The sequence below is a fragment of the Aotus nancymaae genome, unplaced genomic scaffold (assembly GCF_030222135.1).
Source record: "Aotus nancymaae isolate 86718 unplaced genomic scaffold, 86718_ANA_hifiasm-v0.15.2.pri h1tg000006l, whole genome shotgun sequence".
NCBI classification, from domain to species: domain Eukaryota; kingdom Metazoa; phylum Chordata; class Mammalia; order Primates; family Aotidae; genus Aotus; species Aotus nancymaae.
In genome coordinates this window covers 80,065,242-80,084,283 of record NW_026988417.1, presented here as the reverse complement: position 1 = coordinate 80,084,283, position 19,042 = coordinate 80,065,242, and the positions used below count along the sequence as shown (strand labels likewise).

Genomic DNA, 19,042 nt, shown 5'->3' with positions numbered 1-19,042 from the left:
CAAGCTTATCTTTCTAGGAGTAACAAATTTAATTAACATAAGGGATTACATTTAAATAATGTATATGTAAATGGAAGGACAGAAATTGAATGTGCTTTGCTAAAATTCTTTAAAAGTCTAAGATTTGTTTTTCTCAACCTTATTTCAAGGGAAATTACATTGAATGCTTCAAGTAAGCCAGTAGGTATTTCTTTCTTTTTTTTTTTTTTTTTTTGGAGGCAGAGTTTTGCTTTTGTTGCCCAGGTTGGAGTGTAATGGCATGATCTCAGCTTACTGCAACCTTTGCCGTCTGGGTTCAAGGGATTCTCCTGCCTCAGTCTATGAGTAGCTGGGATTACAGGCATGCACCACCACGCCCAGCTAATTTTTGTATTTTTAGTAAAGACAGTATTTCATCATGTTTGCCAGGCTGGTCTTGAATTCCTGACCTCAAGTGATTTGCCTGCCTTGGCTTCCCGAAGTGCTGGGATTACAGGCATGAGCCACTGTGCCCAGCCTAGGTATTTCATATAAATAAAGATTATGCCAATGTTTATACTGCTTTTTTTTTTTAGTTTAACAATCTTTTATTACCAAACCTCATGCAGGGTTAACTCTTTAACCCACCTAGCAGCAAAAAATGTTATTGCTAACAAGGTCAAGGATGAAGGTGCAGACCCAATAGAGATTGTGTCTTAAAAAAAAGGATTGTGAAATATAATATATAATATATATACATATGCATAAATATCTTTTAAAAAACTAAAACCCCAGTGTTGCAGAAAAAATATTACAAAGTGATTCAGTCCATAAAAAAACAGCAGATAGCAGTTGTGCTATCTTATAAACACCAACTCAGGATAACCCTAGGAGAAAACCACCTCCCCCCATTAAAGAAGAATTCCCTTTTCTGTTTTCTTGTCTAAATTTCACTGCTTATTCCATTAAATACCCGAAGAATAACAAGACTCAGTTCACATCCCTCAGCCCTTGTCTGTCTGTTAAGGCTAACACCAAGGACTGTTCCTTAGAAATCTTTACCTCTACTACAATCAGAAAATTGAGCCCTAATTTTGGGGCCAGATTTCTAGAACCCTACAAAACCCTCATGCTTTCTTCAAGGCCTCTTGAAAGATCAAGGGGGCAGTGTACTTGGCAGAGGCCGGAATGCTTGCTGGTCTAGGAAAAGGGGGCCTTTCTCAGCAAAAACACCCCCTAAAACACCTTGTAATTGAAATTCAACCAGGCAAAACCAACTAACAGCAGGCACCAAACTATGGTTCTACCTAAAAGGTGTACATCTTCCCCCTTTAACCATAAAGGTAAGGGAGGTAAAGAGAGCCAAGTGAACGTTTGACCTCATCTGTCTTCTGAGAAGTTAGCATGTTTTAGGCTGAAGCCATGTTGTAGACATTTGAGCAAAGGGTGGCCTTTGCTGTGTGTGGCTACATAAAGCTGCCATTTCTGGGCAACCTGGTTCATGGCTATTTTATGGAAGCTTTACTTCTTATGCAGAGTGTTTAAGAATTAATAGGGAAATTTTCAATTCGATTCTGTAAGTGACAAATACTTTAACAATAGCTTCTCAATAACCACCAATAGAGACAGACTACCCCTCAGCTGAGGATCATAGCTCCTTCCAGTCAGTGGGCTTCTTACTAGACTTCTACAGGAGCACATTGGTCTTAGAAAATTGTCTACATCCAAATAATCCTCTGTACACTGACAATGGGGAGGAATGAGCCATCTGCAGCACATGGTGCTGCTTGCTGTCTGTGGCACTGCCCTTCTTCTGAGCATTAGAGCCCCAGAGCAGGAAGATAAGGCCAGTCGAGTTCTTATTTAGCCAGGACACAACTGCATTGGTAAATTGCTCCCACCCTCTCTCCTTATGAGAATTGGCTTGATGGGCCAGAACAGTGAGGACAGCCTGGAATAAGAGAACACCTTATTTGGCCTACCCAGATAAATCTTCATGACCAGGATTAATAAAACCATCCATATCTGTGGACAGCTCTTTATAAATGTTTTCCAAAGCAGATGGAGGTGGAACAGGTCTTTGAACACTAAAGCAGCCCATGAATTTGATTGGGTCTCTGATATGGATCCTGTTCCAGGATGACAACCTTCACATCTCTTATGTTACACATCTGGGTCCAGGTGAAGACTTGGTGTGGGGTGGATAAACAGTGTAATGTTTCCTTTCTTCTGCAACAAATCCTATTATCTTGATAAAATACGTTTCCCAAACTCCACTGAGGTGCTTATTCCAACTCTCGCCAAAGCCCATGGACATGTTACAGGCCATGAGTCTCAGTAGGGCCACAGCCTTGTTGCTCTGGATACCAACCAACTGCTCACTGGCAAGAAGGGCAGCATCTTGGGCTTGTCCTGCTCAGCTGGGGCCTTCTTGGCAGGAGTGACCCCCGTGTCCTCACCCTCCTCAGCTGTGGTTGCCCGTATAGGGTCCCCAGGTCATCTGGCTCAGGGCTGCGGGCACATTGCTTCCTGGCAGGGCTCCAGGAGTGAACGCGCACCATCCGAGGACTGCAAAGTTTGCCCTGGCTGTAGTGATCAGTAATTGGTCTCTATTGCTTTTCAACTTACTGAATTGCAGAGTTGGGAGGAACATTAGATCAGTGCTTTCTCAAACTGTAATGTGCATATGAATAATCTGGAGATCTTGTTATATTGCAAAGGAGGGGCCTAGTTTCTGTGTTTCAAACAATTCTAAAGTTATAATGATGCAGTTTCAGGTTCACACACACACTTCCAGTAGAAAGGCTTTAAATGATTATGAAATGGGAATAATGCCTATCTTTCAGAATCATTTTAAGAATTAGAGATAATACATGTTAAACATCTCAAAGTGTGTCTGGCACTTTGTAGTTCCCCAATACATGATTAGCTATATTGTGATTAGTAATACCTTCCTTTATAGAGGAGGAAATGAATTCGGAGAGGTTGTCACTAGCATAGGTCACATTTGCTTATATATATTGATGTAAATTGTTTGTGTTACATATTTCTTTTGTTTTGTTTTGAGACTGAGTCTCACTCTGTTGCCCAAGCTGCAGTGCAGTGGCACGATCTTGGCTCACTGCAACCTCTGCCTCCCAGGTTCAAGCAATTCTCTCCCTCAGCCTTCAAAGTAAATGGGATTACAGGCGCCCACTCCACCACGCCCAGCTAATTTTTGTGTTTTTAATAGAGACGAGGTTTCACCATCTTGGCCAGGCTGGTCTTGACTTCTGACCTTGTGATCTACCTGCTTCGGCCTCCCAAAGTGCTGGGATTACAGGTGTGAGCCACCTCACCCAGCCAACATATTTCTTGATAAGAGAATGCTGTATTGTTAGCATGTAAATATCTCTTAAGTAGCAGAAGTAATGCTGAATCTTTCAGTGCTCATGTGTATTAAAGAAGGGAAATAACATAATTCATCTTTACCTCTTGTCTGATTATCACAACAGCTCTGTAAAGTAGTCAGGAGACTCAGAGAATTAATAATTTACTCATAGTCACATGCATAAATAAGTGGCAAAACTGGAATTTGAACTTGGGTCTGTGAATCTAAAGTTCTTACATCATTGCTACCTCTCACAGCTCCCTATCTACTATATGCATTGACATATGTTATATGTCAACAGGAATAACATCGTTGCTGTTACTTTTTAAATCTTCTGGACGCTTAGGATTAGAACAGACATGGTAAAAATGGGAACAATTCAGGTTGAACATTAAAAAAATCTTCTTGGCACGTGTATACCTATGTAACCTGCACGTTCTGCACATGTACCCCAGAACTTAAAGTATAATAATAAAAAATAAAAAGTCAAAAAAAAAACTTCTTGATCATTCATGTTCTACTTAAAACAGGTACAACTGATTTGAATAAGCAAAATTTGAAGATGTTAGCATGTCAAACATCCTAATTACATTTTGCTTTGTCTATTCCCCTGCTTTGAATTCTTTATTATAATACATGTTTATGCATTATCTGGGGAAATGATAGGGAACTACTGAAAAAAAGGACTATGGAAAACATAACTATCAAAAACTTGTCCAGGTACAGTGGCTCACGCCTGTAAACCCAGCACTTTGGGAGGCTGAGGCAGGAGGGTCATTTGAGGCCAGGAGTTCAAAACCAGACTGGGCAACATAGTGAGACCCACCTCTATTTTTAAAAAATTAAAAAATTATCCAGGCATGGTGGCATGTGCCTATAGTTCCAGCTACTTGAGAGGCTGGGATGGGAGGATCGCTTGAGCCCAGGAGGTTGAGTGCAGTGAGCTATGATTGCATTACTGCACTTCAGCCTGGGCAACAGAGCGAGACCCTGTCTCAAAATAAAAAACAAGCAAATTTAAAAAAAATCCTTAATCTTCTACATTAACATGAGCAATAATTAAAACCAAACCCTTTATTATAATGAAAAAATGTTTTATATAATGGTTGTGATGGTAATGACACTATACATTTGTCAAAATTCATGGAAAGAATGCACATAAAATTGGCGAATTTTATTTTAATTGATAGTAAAATTAAACCAATTCGAGAAGTTGACTTGAATGTTTTTTTCTGACCTTGTTTTTAAATAGAGTGATCATAATATCAACACTTTCTCTTCTCAGTAAATTAGACTGTCACCAAAGAAAGCTATTATATTCATTTACACTTGGAGCCTAAAAAGAAACACACTTGTTTTTAAAGGAATGAGCACTGTTAAAATTATAGTGTCTATATTTAACCTCAGGAATAGATTAATTACATTGTTAGAATGAACTATAGAAAGGACTGCTATCTTCTAGAATATGTAGCAAGAAAATGTCATTTTGGCAAAAATTGGTGAGAATTCAGTCACAGTCTACCATCTCCGTAATTATGATGGCGATTATAGTATTAAGAGAAACAATTGGAAGACTAACTTTTATCTGGATGAATCATATGATTCAGTTTATTCCTTTCTTAAGCCTTCTTACTGTTTCAGAAATACACAGAGAAGGAATCTCAGTACTGTCTTGCTTGTCTCTAGAAGGCTAAGGACAAATTTATGAATGTTTATTTTATTTTTTCTTTTTCTTTAAATTATATGCTTAGATACAGGGACTCCAATTCTTTCCTACTGTAAGAGTTTTAATCTTAGTATTGAGGAAAATGTCATTTATCATATGTTGAACGGTAGACAATGTCTAATAGTAGTTGGTGGTGGTGGTAGATAGGTATTGGGATCAATTTTTTTTTTCTCTATACCATTCTAAAATGATTTTAAAAGATTGGGTTGTAAAAGCCATTGAATTGAAATTTACTAGTTAATTCCTAAAAAATGCAATGCTATTTTAAAAATATTTCTTTACATAGGCGGTTTTGATGATAATTCTCCTCTGAGTTCAGTTGAACGGTATGACCCCCGAAGCAACAAGTGGGATTATGTGGCAGCACTTACCACTCCCAGAGGTGGAGTGGGAATCGCAACAGTGATGGGCAAAATCTTTGCAGTTGGTGGTCATAATGGCAATGCATACTTAAATACAGTGGAAGCATTTGATCCAGTGCTGAATAGGTAATTTACATGTTGTCTCTGTGCTTTACAGTATCTTCTGGTATAATAGTAGATTACTCCAGAATGTTAAAATATTGCTAGTTGTAGTTAATACTAAGCTTTGGTATCTCTTATCTCCCACTGGAAGCTTGCTATCCTTCAAAACCAGTCCCACATAGGGAGTTTTTGTCTTTGGTTAGTATTTTGAGTAAATTATCCTTTTTTTTAAGATATCATTTTTTCTTCTCTGTCTTTTCAGGTGGGAGCTTGTTGGATCTGTGTCTCACTGCAGAGCTGGAGCAGGTGTAGCTGTGTGTTCCTGTTTAACTAGCCAAATTCGAGATGTAGGTCATGGATCCAATAATGTGGTTGACTGTATGTGATTTGAGTTCTGGCCACCAACAATTTAGTCATATCTGATAGGTATGAAAGAAAACCAAGATTTTGATATGAACACCTTTCAACACATTTAACTACAACTAGAGTCTTATTTAAATGTTAACTGTTGTATTGTAACACAAAAGTGTACAACTTTTGGAATGATACCTGAAGAATTATTAGTAATAGAGTTAAATTTGATACTTCCTGCTTTTCCAAATAATGGAGTACGGAAGGAAGACAGTAGAACTTAAAACCGTACCTATCCTGAAAAATGCTTAAAGTAGTGCCAAAAATCTTGAAATCTCTCTCATACTTTTTATTTGGGTGAATCAAAGTATGATTTGTTGAGTTTTACCTTTTCTTTTGCTTAACATCTTTATGTTAACCTCAGGCAGTGGATTTTTCCTAGAGGAGAGATTAGTACCTATTCATCAACACAAGGATACGAAAGAAATTTGCTCCTTTTAAAGATCGTTTTTACTTGGTGCTGATGAATTTATGCCTTGCTTTTTTTTTTCTAGGTGGTGATTTTTCAATTTCTTGTATATTTACAGAAATAGAAAACATGTTCTGTCTTTTTGAGTGCCACTTGGCTGCATTTTCAGAAGCTTATAGGAGTGCTATAAGAAGCCTTTAGTTTCAGTTTGAATTGCTAGGACACCAAAAGACCTAGCTATGCTAACTCCATCCAAATGAGTCTCCAATTTTATTTTTTCATCTTTTGCAAAAGGTATTTGTTTCATAATCAAAAGGTGAACCAGAGGAAATATTAAACGGGGCTTTGATCTGATGTTATTCTGGTGCCCAGTTGAGAGAACTTGAGAAAGAATGATGTGGAATACATGACTCTAATGCTCTTCTTTAATCATTTGATAAATCTTGGATTCAAAATCCAAGATTTATCATCTCTCTATTTTGCTATATGCCACCATACTGGTTTCTCTGACTATACAGAATCTGTATTTATTTATTAACAGAAATGAATGCATTTTTACAAAAACCCTTTTGTAGACTGTAGTTTATTGATTAGTTCAAGCCCGTCGTTAACCAATTAAGCATATTGCTGGTAAAAACAGAGGTTGAAATTACTGTTTACTCATTATATTTAAATCCCTCTGGTGTATTTATTGAAATTTAATTAAAAATATTTCTACATACTGATTTGAAGTCAGAATATCGATGGACCTACAGATTTAACAGCTCTTCAAGGTTTTAACTAGCATTATAAAATGGCCTATTCATTATATGTATTTCTTTTAAAAATATTTATCAAGAACATTAAAATATTTTATTTTGTATTTGCAGTGCAGTTTGGCACCTCTCTTCCAGGCCTTCCCAAGTTTTTGTTTAATTGTGTCTTCAAATTTATTGCAATTCACTGCTGGTCAGTTATCTGGTTCATAAGGAAGCTGGGGCAATGAAAAACATTTCCTTGATTCATCCAGCCCTGAAGTTCATTGACTAATAACTCATGTATCTTATTAAATAGGATTCTGGACTTTTACAGTAGGGTGGAAAGCCACATCACAAAAGCCAGTGCCTGTTGAGTATAGCAAACCAAAAAAAGAAAAAGTTTTAAGAGGGGTTAGGCTGGCAGATAAAAGTCTCTCATTCACGCCTATAATCCCAGCACTTTAGGAGGCCGAGGCGAGTGGATCACGAGGTCAAGAGATCGAGACCATCCTGGTCAACACGGTGAAACCCCGTCTCTACTAAAAATATGAAAAATTAGCTGGGCACGGTGGCGTGTGCCTGTAATCCCAGCTACTCAGGAGGCTGAGGCAGGAGAATTGCCTGAACCCAGGAGGCGGAGGTTGCGGTGAGCCGAGATCGCGCCATTGCACTCCAGCCTGGGTAACAAGAGCGAAACTCCACCTCAAAAAAAAAAAAAAAAAAAAAAAAAAGTCTCTCATGAAGCAGATTTAAAAGTTTTCCAAAATGCTAGTTTTTCTGTCGTCACCTGTGAGCAAGTTCACGTCATTGCTGGATCTGAACCAGTGTTCTCTTGTGTACGTACCGCCATATTTCTGTCAGTCCAGAGACAGTTAACCCTGTAGAACTTACTAGACTGGTGACAGTTGGCTGGATGTGGAGAATAAGTGTCAAAACCTGACTTCAACTGTCTATTTCTCATGTCTAATGGAGTTTGTAAATTACAGTACTTGTTTAGCTATGGTTACTAATATGTTTGTTGTATTTATTTTCAGGGGGCAGGATCTTATTGTTTCCTGAGATTATTTAAAATGTTTTTTCTTTGACATATTTCTGTCTTTGTTATATGTAAGGAGTTTAGAGGACATAAGGGTTATTACATTTTCATTTCTGGTTTTTACCGTACAATGTTTATCTAACATACTAAGTTGGTATGCTACCTATCCATAAAATACGAAATACTCATAAGAAAACTAAAGTGTATGCGTAATCAGAAGCACAGCCTTGAAGGACCTGACAGCAGTATGAAAAGATAAATAGCCGGGTGTGGTGGCTCATACCTGTAATCCCAATATTTTGGGAGGCCAAGGTGGGCAGATCACCTGAGGTCAAGAGTTTGAGACCAGCCTGACCAACATGGCAAAACCCCATCTCTACTAAAAATATGAAATTTGCCAGGCATGTTGGCACATACCTGTAATCCAAGCTACTTGGGAAGCTGAGGCAGGAGAATTGCTTGAACCCAGGAGGTGGAGGTTGCAATGTGCAGAGGTCATGCCGTTGCACTCCAGCCAAGGGAAACAAGAGCAAAACTCCATCTCAAAAAAAAAAAGATAAATAGTAGAGTCAATATGCACAGTTCTCTTTATCGGGCAAAAACACGTTGATTGAGATGTGAAATTAGAATCAGGCTGGAGGAATCATGCAGTTGAAAGATGATTATACTCATAGAAATGAAGAGATGAAATATTCAGATATTCAAAGAAGATGCCTACTTTATTGTGAGACTTATCACTTTAACCTCAAATGTTAACAGCACCTACCAAAAAGTGATATGAAATAGAGCTAAAATACTGAAATTGTAAATGGACAAAAGAAACCACGAAAATTTGTGTATTATTTCTTCAATAAATATTTCTAGGTTCTTTGTGATTCTTTCATTTAGTCATTAAAGCCATTGCTTTACAATATTGCACTGCCACTTTAAAACAAGTTACCTGACATTGTTTTTGACGAATTTCACTATATTCTTATGTAACTAATTATTTCTAAAATGTTTGAATAAACTTTGTACTCCCTCTAAAGGAGTATTTTATTCATTGTTTTAATTCCCAAATGAACTTTGAACTTACAGTGCTGTTAAGGACTTCTTGAAATTGCATAAACTATTCTTGTAAATGGTAAACTTGAGAATTTTCTTTGCTTCTATTTTCTATGTGTCTTATATGGTAAAGAAAGAATGCCTTCAGAATCTAATTCATGTTGTATCAGTTAAGAATGTTTCTGTGGTTTCTCATATCAGATGTGTAAAGAAATTATTATTGGGATGCTGTTGGCTATGTCTCTTTCCCCTTCATGTAAAATTCCAAGTGTTTGTAAAACTTCTCTTTAATATTTTCTTAAAACCATTTATAAATTTGTATTATAATACTCCAGCAAATCAATGTAATAAGTAGTCAATATATATCACCAGCTATTGACATCAAAAAGTTGGGGTCACATCAGTGCTGTTTATTTAATTAAAATATATTGCATATCTCTGTTAGCACAAATTTCTTTCTATAAGGTCTGTGTAACTGCTTCTCATTATTTGATTGCCATTATGGAATCCTATCAGAACTTTATAATTGTTTATTCTCCATTCCTCAGATACAAAATTGAGTAGGTTGGCTATATTTTTCTCCTTATATGAAGGATCTTTATGTTTAACTGAAAATTTTAGAAAGCTTTTCATTTTACCTTACAAAAATTAAAGGTTGAGGTTAACTGAGGTAAGTAGTTTCACTAATCGTAAGCAGTTGTCTCTTCAGTAATTTCAGACTTGTACTATGTAGAAATGAGACTGCACATTAGGATGACTGTTGTCCTTCCAAGTAGAAACCTTGCAAAGTTGTAGCTTTTGCAAAGTTGTAGCTTTTTTTTTAAAGTAAGGTTGCCATTGCAAAAAATTCTTTTGAAACTTATCTTTGAAAATAGCCTGAAGAGTTCATTTGTAAATCACTCAAAAGAATTAGTCTCATCATAGTCATATGTTAATTTTGACCAAAATCTTAACGTGATTATTTATCAAACATGATTGAAAATATTTCCTATTTTCATAGGTGAAATCCACCTCCAAAGAATTAAGGTTTTCCTCTACTGCTAAAAATATTTTTAACACTAAACAGTTTGAATGAAGTATTTCTAAAATCATCCTGAGCAATAGCAAGGTCAGTGAAAGAAGTATATAGTCTCTTTGAGGGTAACCTTATTTGAATGCAGAAATTCTGGTTTTGTTTTTTTTTTGACAAGTCACTCTTTCATTATCTTAATGGTTTGTGGCTAACTTCAGTATACCTGGAAAACTCTTTAGAATATAAGGGGTTTCTTAGATTTGAGTAATAGTCATGGGGAGTATTAGCTATCATTTAAAAAATATATCACCTGTACCAGTCACTTCATAACATTTCTGATGTTTACAGTAAATTCAGTACTTTTCAGTTAAAAAAAAAAGTTCAACAGTTAAAAAAAAAATAGGTTCAAAGACATTAAATAACTAGTCCAAGATCTACAACTAAGTTAGTTATTGACTAATATTCTTGTGACTAAAAAACTCAACTGCTCCACCTATGTCAGTTATACATACTTCTGCTTTCACTAGGTAATACAGTATACATACATTAAGAAAATATAATTTCCTTTTTTTAAATAGTCTCTTAGCAGTATGAAAGTTTTTCTGGTCACCACATTTCTCTCTTTTTTTTTTTTTTTTTTTTTTGAGACAGAATCTCACTTTGTCACCCAGGCTGAAGTGCAGTGGCATGTTCTCGGCTCACTGCAACCTCTTCCTCCCGGGTTCAAGTGATTCTCCTGCTTCAGCCTTATTTATTTATTTATTTTTGAGACAGAGTCTCACTCTGTTGCCCAATCTGGAGTGCAGTGACACCATCTTGGCTCACTGCAACCTCTGCCTCCTGGGTTCCTATGATTCTCTTGCCTCAGCCTCCCAAGTACCTGGGTTTACAGGTATGTGCAGCCACACCTGGCTAATTTTTGTATTTTTGGTAGAGATGGGGTTTCAACATGTTGGCCAGGCTTGTCTCAAACTCTTAACCTCAAATGATCTGCCCACCTTGGCCTCCTAAAGTGCTGGGATTACAGGTGTGAGCCACCTTGCCCAACCTGGTCACTACATTTGTTTATGTAATATTTGATACATACATAAAACTATATGCAACATGAAGGCATAATAATAAAATGCCTGTGAAGCTACCCACTAAGAACTAGAGTCTTTCTGGTATTAACTCTACCTTTGTGTTCCTTCTTAATTCCAATCTGCAGCCTACTTTTTAGGGGTAATTGCTACCTTGAATCTATCATTTCTTTGCTTTTTTTTTTTTTCCTTTTGCTTTTATACATATATCCCATGGCTATGTATTGTTTACTTTTATGAGCTTTATAAAAAATAGTATCCTGTATGTAGTCTTAGATAACTTGATGTTTTTATTCAACAGGTTTATTTTCACAATATATTTTGTTGGGACTAGTGTTCACTTTTTTTTCCTGCTTTTACAAACAATGCTGAAACAAACATTCATATCCAATTTCTTGGTGCTCATGTCCAAAAGTTTCTTTAAGGTATAAATCTAGAAACAAAGTTGGTGGTTTATAAGGCATGTGCCTGATCAGCTTTATAACAGTTTTACAAGATAATGCCAAGTTGTTTTCCAAACTGGTTGCACCACTTTACAGTATGGTTTCCTATTTACTTGCTAACATAAGACCCCATTCTTTCCAATCTGGTAGGTGTAAAATGGCATTTTATTGTGGCTTTAAACTGCATTTTCTTTATGAATGTGACATCACTTCAATATAATAGAAAAAATGCATTTTCCTGATTATAAGTTAAAAACATTTTCATGTTTGTTATTCCTGTTTCTTCTGTGAAATATTTCTTGATGTCTTTTATTTTTCAATTTTTTCTCTTATTTAAGAGTTCTTTATATTTAGGATACTGATATTTTTGTTGTTGTTGTTTCACGTATCTTCACCCAGTTTGTGGCTTATCTTTTCACTTTGGGTTTTTTTGTAAATAAAACAATTTTAATATATTTAAATGTGAGTCCTTTTTGTGTTTTAAATTTTGTCCTATCCTAGGGTCATAGCTGCTTAGAGTCACTTCTAAAAATCAAAAAAGTGTCTCATAGTTAACTTTTTAGTCCACCTGGAATTGATTTGTGCATGTGTGATATAGATTAAAAATTTCATTTTTTTCCTATGTAGAAAATTAGTTTTCTCTGCACCATTTATTTACTAATATATCCTTTCTTCAGAGGCTTTACTTACATGGAAATTTTCCAGTGTAGCCAAATGTTTATTTTGGGACTTCCTGTTCTGTTCCATTGGTCAGTTTTTCTAAGCAAGGGCCAAATAGCACATTAAATTGCTATAACTTGATTATATGTCTTGATACCTGGCAGGGGAAGTCTCTTACCTTTGTATTTTTCTTAAGGAATGTTGTTGGCCTTTTGGTTTTGTTTTGTTGTTATTGTTGTTCTGAGACAGGGTCTAGCTCTGTCGCCCAGGCTGGAGTGCTAGTGGCATGATCATGGCTCTCTGCAGCCTCGACCTCCCCGGACTCAGGTGATCCCCCACCCTCACCACCTCCACCTGCCTCCCCTCCCTCGACTCTTCCACCCCACCTTCCTGTGTTGCCCGGGCTCATCTTAAACTCCTGGGGTCAAGCAGTTCTCTTGCTTCAGCCTCCCAAAGTGCTGGGATTACAGGTATTATCCACCATGCCTGGCCTGCTTTTAAATTCAGTATGAGAATCAGTTTGTAAAATTGCTTGGGGATAAAAAGCAAACAGCTCTAAGAAATTTATTTTCCTTTCTTGTTTTCTTTTTTTTTTTTTGAGACAGTGTTTCACTCTGTCAGCCAGGCTGGAGTGAAGTGGTGCAAGCATGGCTCATTGCAGCCTCAAACTCCTGGGCTCAAGCAGTCCTTCCACCTTAGCCTCCCAGGTAGCTGAGATCACAGGTGCACACCATTAGGCCCAGCTAATTTTTAAATTTTTTGTAGAGACAGGGTCTCACTATGTTGCCAGGCTGGTCTTGAACTCCTGGCTTCAAGCAATCCTCCTGCCTCAGCCTCCCAAAGTGCTAGGATTACAAGTATGAGCTACCATGCCTGGCTGCTTTTTAAATTCAGTATGAGAATCAGTTTGTAAAATTCCTTGGGGATAAAAAGCGAACAGATCTAGGAAATTTCTTTTTCTTTCTTGTTTTTTTGAGACAGGGTTTCACTCTGTCACCTAGGCTGGAGTACAGTGGTATAAACATGGCTCACTGCAGCCTCGAACTCCTGGGTTCAAGCAATCCTCCTACCTCAGCTTCCCAAGTAGCTGAGACCACAAGTGCACACCATTAGGCCCAGCTAATTTTTAAATTTTTTGTAGAGACAAGAGTCTCACCATGTTGCCTAGCTGGTCTTGAACTCCTGGCCGCAAGCAGTCCTCCTGCCTCAGCCTCACAAAGTGCTGGGATTATAGGTATGAGCCACTGTGCCCAGCTTGCTTTCTCTCCCTCTCTTTCTCAACTAGAATCACATTTAATGATTAATTAGGGAGTACTGACAGTGCTACAATATTGAATCTTTATTGGTTTTGCTACTCTTATCAGAGCAAGGAAGTTCCAGTTTGCTCAGCTTTAAAAAATAATTTGTACAAATTGATGGGTTACATGTAAAATTTTGTTACATGTGTATAATGTGTCCTGATCAAGTCAGAGTATTTAGAGTGTTAGATTTTTGTTAACTGTACATTTTTGCTAACTGTAGTCACCCCACTCTGCTATCAAACATTGAATTTAATTTTATTTAACTATGTTGATACTCTTTAACTTACTTTTCTTCATCCTTCCCCCTCCCCTACCCTCACTCTTCCCAGTCTCTATTTTTCCACTCTCTACCTCCATTTGATCAAAATTTTTAACTCCTACATGTAAGTAAGAACATGCGATATTTGTCTTTTGTGCCTGGCTTATTTCATCTCACATAATGACCTCCAGTTCCATCTATATTGCTGCAAATGGCCTGATTTCATTCTTTTTTTATGGCTGAATAGTGTTCCATTGTGCATATATGCCACATTTTCTTTATCCATTCATTTACTGCTGAACACTTAGGTTGATTTTATATCTTCACTGTTGTAAATAGTGCTGCAGTAAACATGCAAGTGCAGGTATCCCTCTGATGTATTGATTTCTTTTCCTTTGGATGGATACCCAGTACTGAGATTGCTGGATCTATTGGTACTTCTGTTTTGAATTCTTTGGGAACTTGCCATACTGTTTTCCATAGTGACTATACCAGTTTACATTCCCACCAACAATATATGAGTTTCTTTTTCTCAACGTCCTTGCCAGTATCTGTTATTTTTAATCTTAGTAGCCATTCTGACTGGAGAAAGATATTGTGGTGGTTTTGATTTGTATTTCTCTGATTGGTGATGTAGAGCATTTTTTCATATACCTGCTGGCAATTTGTGTGTCTTTCGAGAACTGTCTATTCAGATCATTTGCCCATTTTTATAGTGGATTATTTGTGTGTGTGTTTTTTTCCTATATTGTCCCATAAAACCTGAGTTTTGTTTTTTGTTTTGCTATTGAGTTGTTTGAATTTCTTGTGTATTCTGGATATTCATCCCTTGTCAGTTGGAGAGATTGCACATATTTCTCCCATTCTGTGTTGTCTCCTCATTCAATTGATTGTTTCCTTTGCTGTGCAGAAGCTTTTTAGCTTAAAGCAATTCCATTTGTCTATTTGTTTCTGGTGCTTTTGAAGTCCTACCCAAAAAATCTTTGACCACAACAGTGTCCTTAAGTATTTCCCCAATTTTTTTTTTTTTTAGTAGTTTCATAGTTTCAAGTGTACATTTAAGTCTTTACTCCATTTTGATTTGCTTTTTGTGTATGGTAAGAGATAAGGGTCTAGTTTCATTCTTCTGCATATGGATATCCAGTTTTTCCAGCACCATTTATTGAAGAGACTGTCTGTTCCTCACTGAATGTGCTTGGCACTTTGTTGAAAATTAGTTGACTATAAATATATGGATTTATTTATAGGTTCTTTTCTCTGTTCCATTTGTCTGTGTGTCTGTTATTATGCCAGTACCACGCTGTTGGGGTTTCTATAGCTTTATAGTATCTTTTGAAGTCAGGTAGTATGATCCCTCCAGCATTATTCTTTTTGCTCAGGATTGCTTGGACTATTCAGAGTCTTTTGTATTTTCATGTGTGTTTTAAGATTATTTTTTTCTATTTCTGTGAAGACTGACACTGGTATTTTTATAGGGATTGCACTGAATTTGTAGATTGTTTTTGAAATTACGGTCATTTTCACAATAGTAATTTTTCCAATTCATAAACATGGAATGTCTTTCCATTTATTTATGACCTCTTCAGTTTCTTTCATCAGTGTTTTACAGTTTTCCTATGGACATCTTTCACCTCCTCAGTTAAATTTATTCCTGTGTATTTTATTTTTGTGGGGAGCTATTGTAAATAGGATTGCTTTCTTCATTTCTTTTTCCACTAGTTCATTGTTGGTGTATAGAAATACTGATTTTTATATGTTAACTCTGTGTCCTGCAACTTTATTGAATTCATTTACCAAATCTAAGAGTTTTTTGGTGGAGTCGAGGCTTTTCTAGATGTAAGATTATATTCTTATCAGAGAGCAACAGTTTGGAAGCCTTTTATTTCTCTTGCCTAATTGCTCTGGCTAGACTTCCTCAGTTTCTTTTGTTTCTATCTTTTTTTACCTCTTTGGGCATTTCATACATAGTTATTTTTATATCCTGTAGCCAATAATTCCAATATCTTAAATCCCTTGAGGATCTAAATCTCTTTATTGTCTCTGTTGAACTTTTCCTTATGGTATGCCATTCTTCCTGTGTTTGATGATTTTTATTTGTAAATGTATACTTAATTTAAACCTGTGAGAATCCAGAGGTTCTTTAATTGGGAATGTGCTCCTTCAGAGAGGTTTCGCATTTGTGTCTCTAGGCTAGGGAACAAAACTGACCTGGGACATTTTAGCTTTCTTCTTGGCTCCTCCTCTTGCTTCTGGTCCAGAACTTGGTTTCTCAATCCCAGTGCTGACAATGGCATTTGTCCTCAGGGCAATTTTGGTTTTCCTGTTTAGTTACCACTCCTGCTCAGGTTCCATCTCTTATGTTGGCCTTTCAGTGTCCCTGCTTTCTTGAGAGCCCAGTAAAGCATTTTTAAAACTATATTGTTTATAACTGAATTAGGAACTAATAGTAATGGGAGAGCCCTTCAGATGATCTTGTCTTTCATAACCCCACAAACCACTACTATTCTAAAAGCCGAAGAAAAGACATAGATTTGTCTTAATTGATATTTACTAATTTTTCTCTTGTATACTACTGGCCTCCTCTGAAATGTATGTGTTGAAGGCTTTCCATAGACCAGGGGGCCCCAGCCCCCAGGCTGCAAACCAATACTGGTCCGTGACCTGTTAGGAACTGGGTTGCACAGCAGGAGGTGAGCAGCAGGCCAGTGAGCATTACTGCCTGAGCCCCGCCTCCTGTCAGATCAATGGCAGCATTAGATTCTCATGGGGAGCAAACTTTATTGTGAACTGCGCATGTGAGGGATCTAGATTGTGTGCTCCTTACGAAAATCTAATGCCTCATGAGCTGAGGTGGAATAGTCATCTCAAAACCCCCTATCCCCACCCCCGCCCCATCCGTGGAAAAATTGTCTTCCACAAAACTGGTCCCTGGTGCCAAAAAGGCTGGGGACTGCTGCCACAGACCTTAACAGAGCTTTCCCTTTTGAGTCAGGGTCTTGCTTTGTTGCCCAGGTTGGAATGCAGTGGCGTCAACATGATTCACTGCAGGCTTGACCTCCCGGGCTCAAGCGATTCTCCCACCTCTGCCTATCGACTAGTAGGCACTACAGGCCCGTACCACTTTGCCCAGCAAATTTTGATATTTTTGTAGAGACAGGTCTTGCTAAGTTGCCCAGGCTGGTATTGAACTGCTGGGCTCAAGCAATCCTCCTGTCTCAGCCTTCCAAAGTGCTGGGATTACAGGCCAGAATGAGCCTTTTGATCCCATACATTACTATACCTGAAGTTTTACTTAAGTTTTACTTTACTGAAGTTTGAATTTACTTAAGCAAATTTAAACTAGGAGTTTATAAAAGGATAATTCAGGAAATGTAAAATTACTTGGTATAGATATGCCTGTCCCTTCAAGTGTCTCTGTTTGCCCTAAATATCTCATTATCAGTTATTTTATATAACATCAGACCCTTAGCACATTGATATAAATCCCTTCGTAAATATGACTCCAAAGTACTGATGGAGAGTCAGAAAATAATTGCTCTTTGCTTGAAACTTTTTACAACCTTCCTTTTTAAACAGATGTTTCTGTTTAATGTAACAAATGTAATGGCCTTTGGCCAAAAGTAATAAAATTCTTACCTAACCATAAATTCCAAAATTTCCCTAGTCCGTTTGCAAACGGTGAACTTTTTTCCTGTCTGAAAACCAGAGCTCAGGACTGAATGACATAGTGGCTATTTGCATTACATTCTAATACACAGTGCTCTAGTTTTTTTTCACTTGTTTCATTTCCCAATACCTATTCTAATGCAGTGCTAAATCAGTGTGTTTTTTGAATTAGCTTTATTGAGGTATGAAATATATTAAATTCACCCACTGTAAATGTACATGGTGATTTAGTAAACTTAAGGCATTATACCAGCATCATAAGAATCCAGATATGGAACACTTTCATCATCCCCCTGAAATTCTCAGGAGCCCTTCTGCAGTCAGTTCCCACTCCGCCCCACTCCTCCCTCTTCACTGTAGGTAGCCACTGATCTGCTTTCTGTCTATAAATTTGTCTTTTCTGGGTATTTCATATAAATTGAATCACACGCTATATTTTGTCTTTTACATCTGGCTTCTCTCACTTAGCATATTTTTGAGGTTCACTTCATCCACGGTGTAGAATTTTTGTAGCTGAATAGTATTCCCTCATATGCATATATAACAACAGTTTATTCATTTACCAATAATGTTGGTTTGGATTGTTTCCAATTTTGGCCATTTGTGATGCCATGAATGTTCATGAACATGTCTTAATTGACCGTATGCTTTCATTTATCTTGGGTAGTTTCATATACGTGGACTTGCTAGGTTTTGTTGTAACATTTTAACTTTTTAGGAAACTGCACTCTTATCCAAAGTGGCGGTACCATATACTTCTACCAGCAAGGTACAAGGTTTCCAGTTGCTCCAACACTTGATAAGTGCCTTTTCCTTTTATTATATCCATTCTCCTGGGTGTAAGACACGGGGTCATTGTGGTTAAATGAATGTACAGTGCTTTCAAACTGCGTGTTTTTCCTAAAGGAAATGGTTGCCCTCTAGTGGCTCATTCTGCACATTACACTTGGGAAAGGGACACTAATGAGAAGTCTAAAGCTCAGAAATGGCTTGTTAAAATTTACATTCATTTCACAGCATGCCTGCATTGTTTAGCGCACTAACATAATGAGTCCAGTTTCAAAATGTTTTACCTCATTACCACTATTAATAATTCCCAGGAGCTGAGGTGGTTGGCTGTGGCTTTTACATAATCCTGAGAGGTACATTATAGTCAAAACTAAATTTGTGTGCTTTAGATCTTACCTACTTTATGCACTAATATCTTTGGGTATAACAAGGGTTTAGACCGGTAGAGTGGCTAACGCCTACAAAGGAGAGAAAAAAGGCCAGAGATGGTTATTGTTTACTGAAACCTACCACATCCTTTCAAATCAGAGCCAGAGGAATAAATAATTTTTACTAGTGGAATGAATATAAATTCTTTTTAATGAATTGCACACAAATGGAGTGTCTGGTGGTTTGTTGGTATTTTCAGGTAACACCTTGTAAACATGCCTATGGAGAGTTGTAAAATTTTAGGAGACT

At 37.2% G+C, this 19,042-nt stretch overlaps 1 protein-coding gene and 1 pseudogene across 2 annotated transcripts in view; one reads left to right on the top strand and one right to left on the bottom strand.

Annotated features, from left to right (window-relative positions):
- Positions 1 to 10,809, top strand: part of KLHL8 (kelch like family member 8) — a 69,811-nt gene extending 59,002 nt beyond the window's left edge. For both annotated transcript variants that reach the window (XM_012437774.3, XM_012437778.3), the window contains 2 exons: positions 5,341 to 5,542; positions 5,781 to 10,809. In XM_012437774.3, the coding sequence (XP_012293197.1) occupies positions 5,341 to 5,542; positions 5,781 to 5,904 (326 nt within the window). In that variant the 3' untranslated portion in view covers positions 5,905 to 10,809. The remainder of the gene's footprint in view (positions 1 to 5,340; positions 5,543 to 5,780) is intronic.
- On the bottom strand, positions 1,607 to 4,853 carry LOC105707048 (uracil-DNA glycosylase-like; annotated as a pseudogene).
- Positions 10,810 to 19,042: the final 8,233 nt, after the last annotated feature.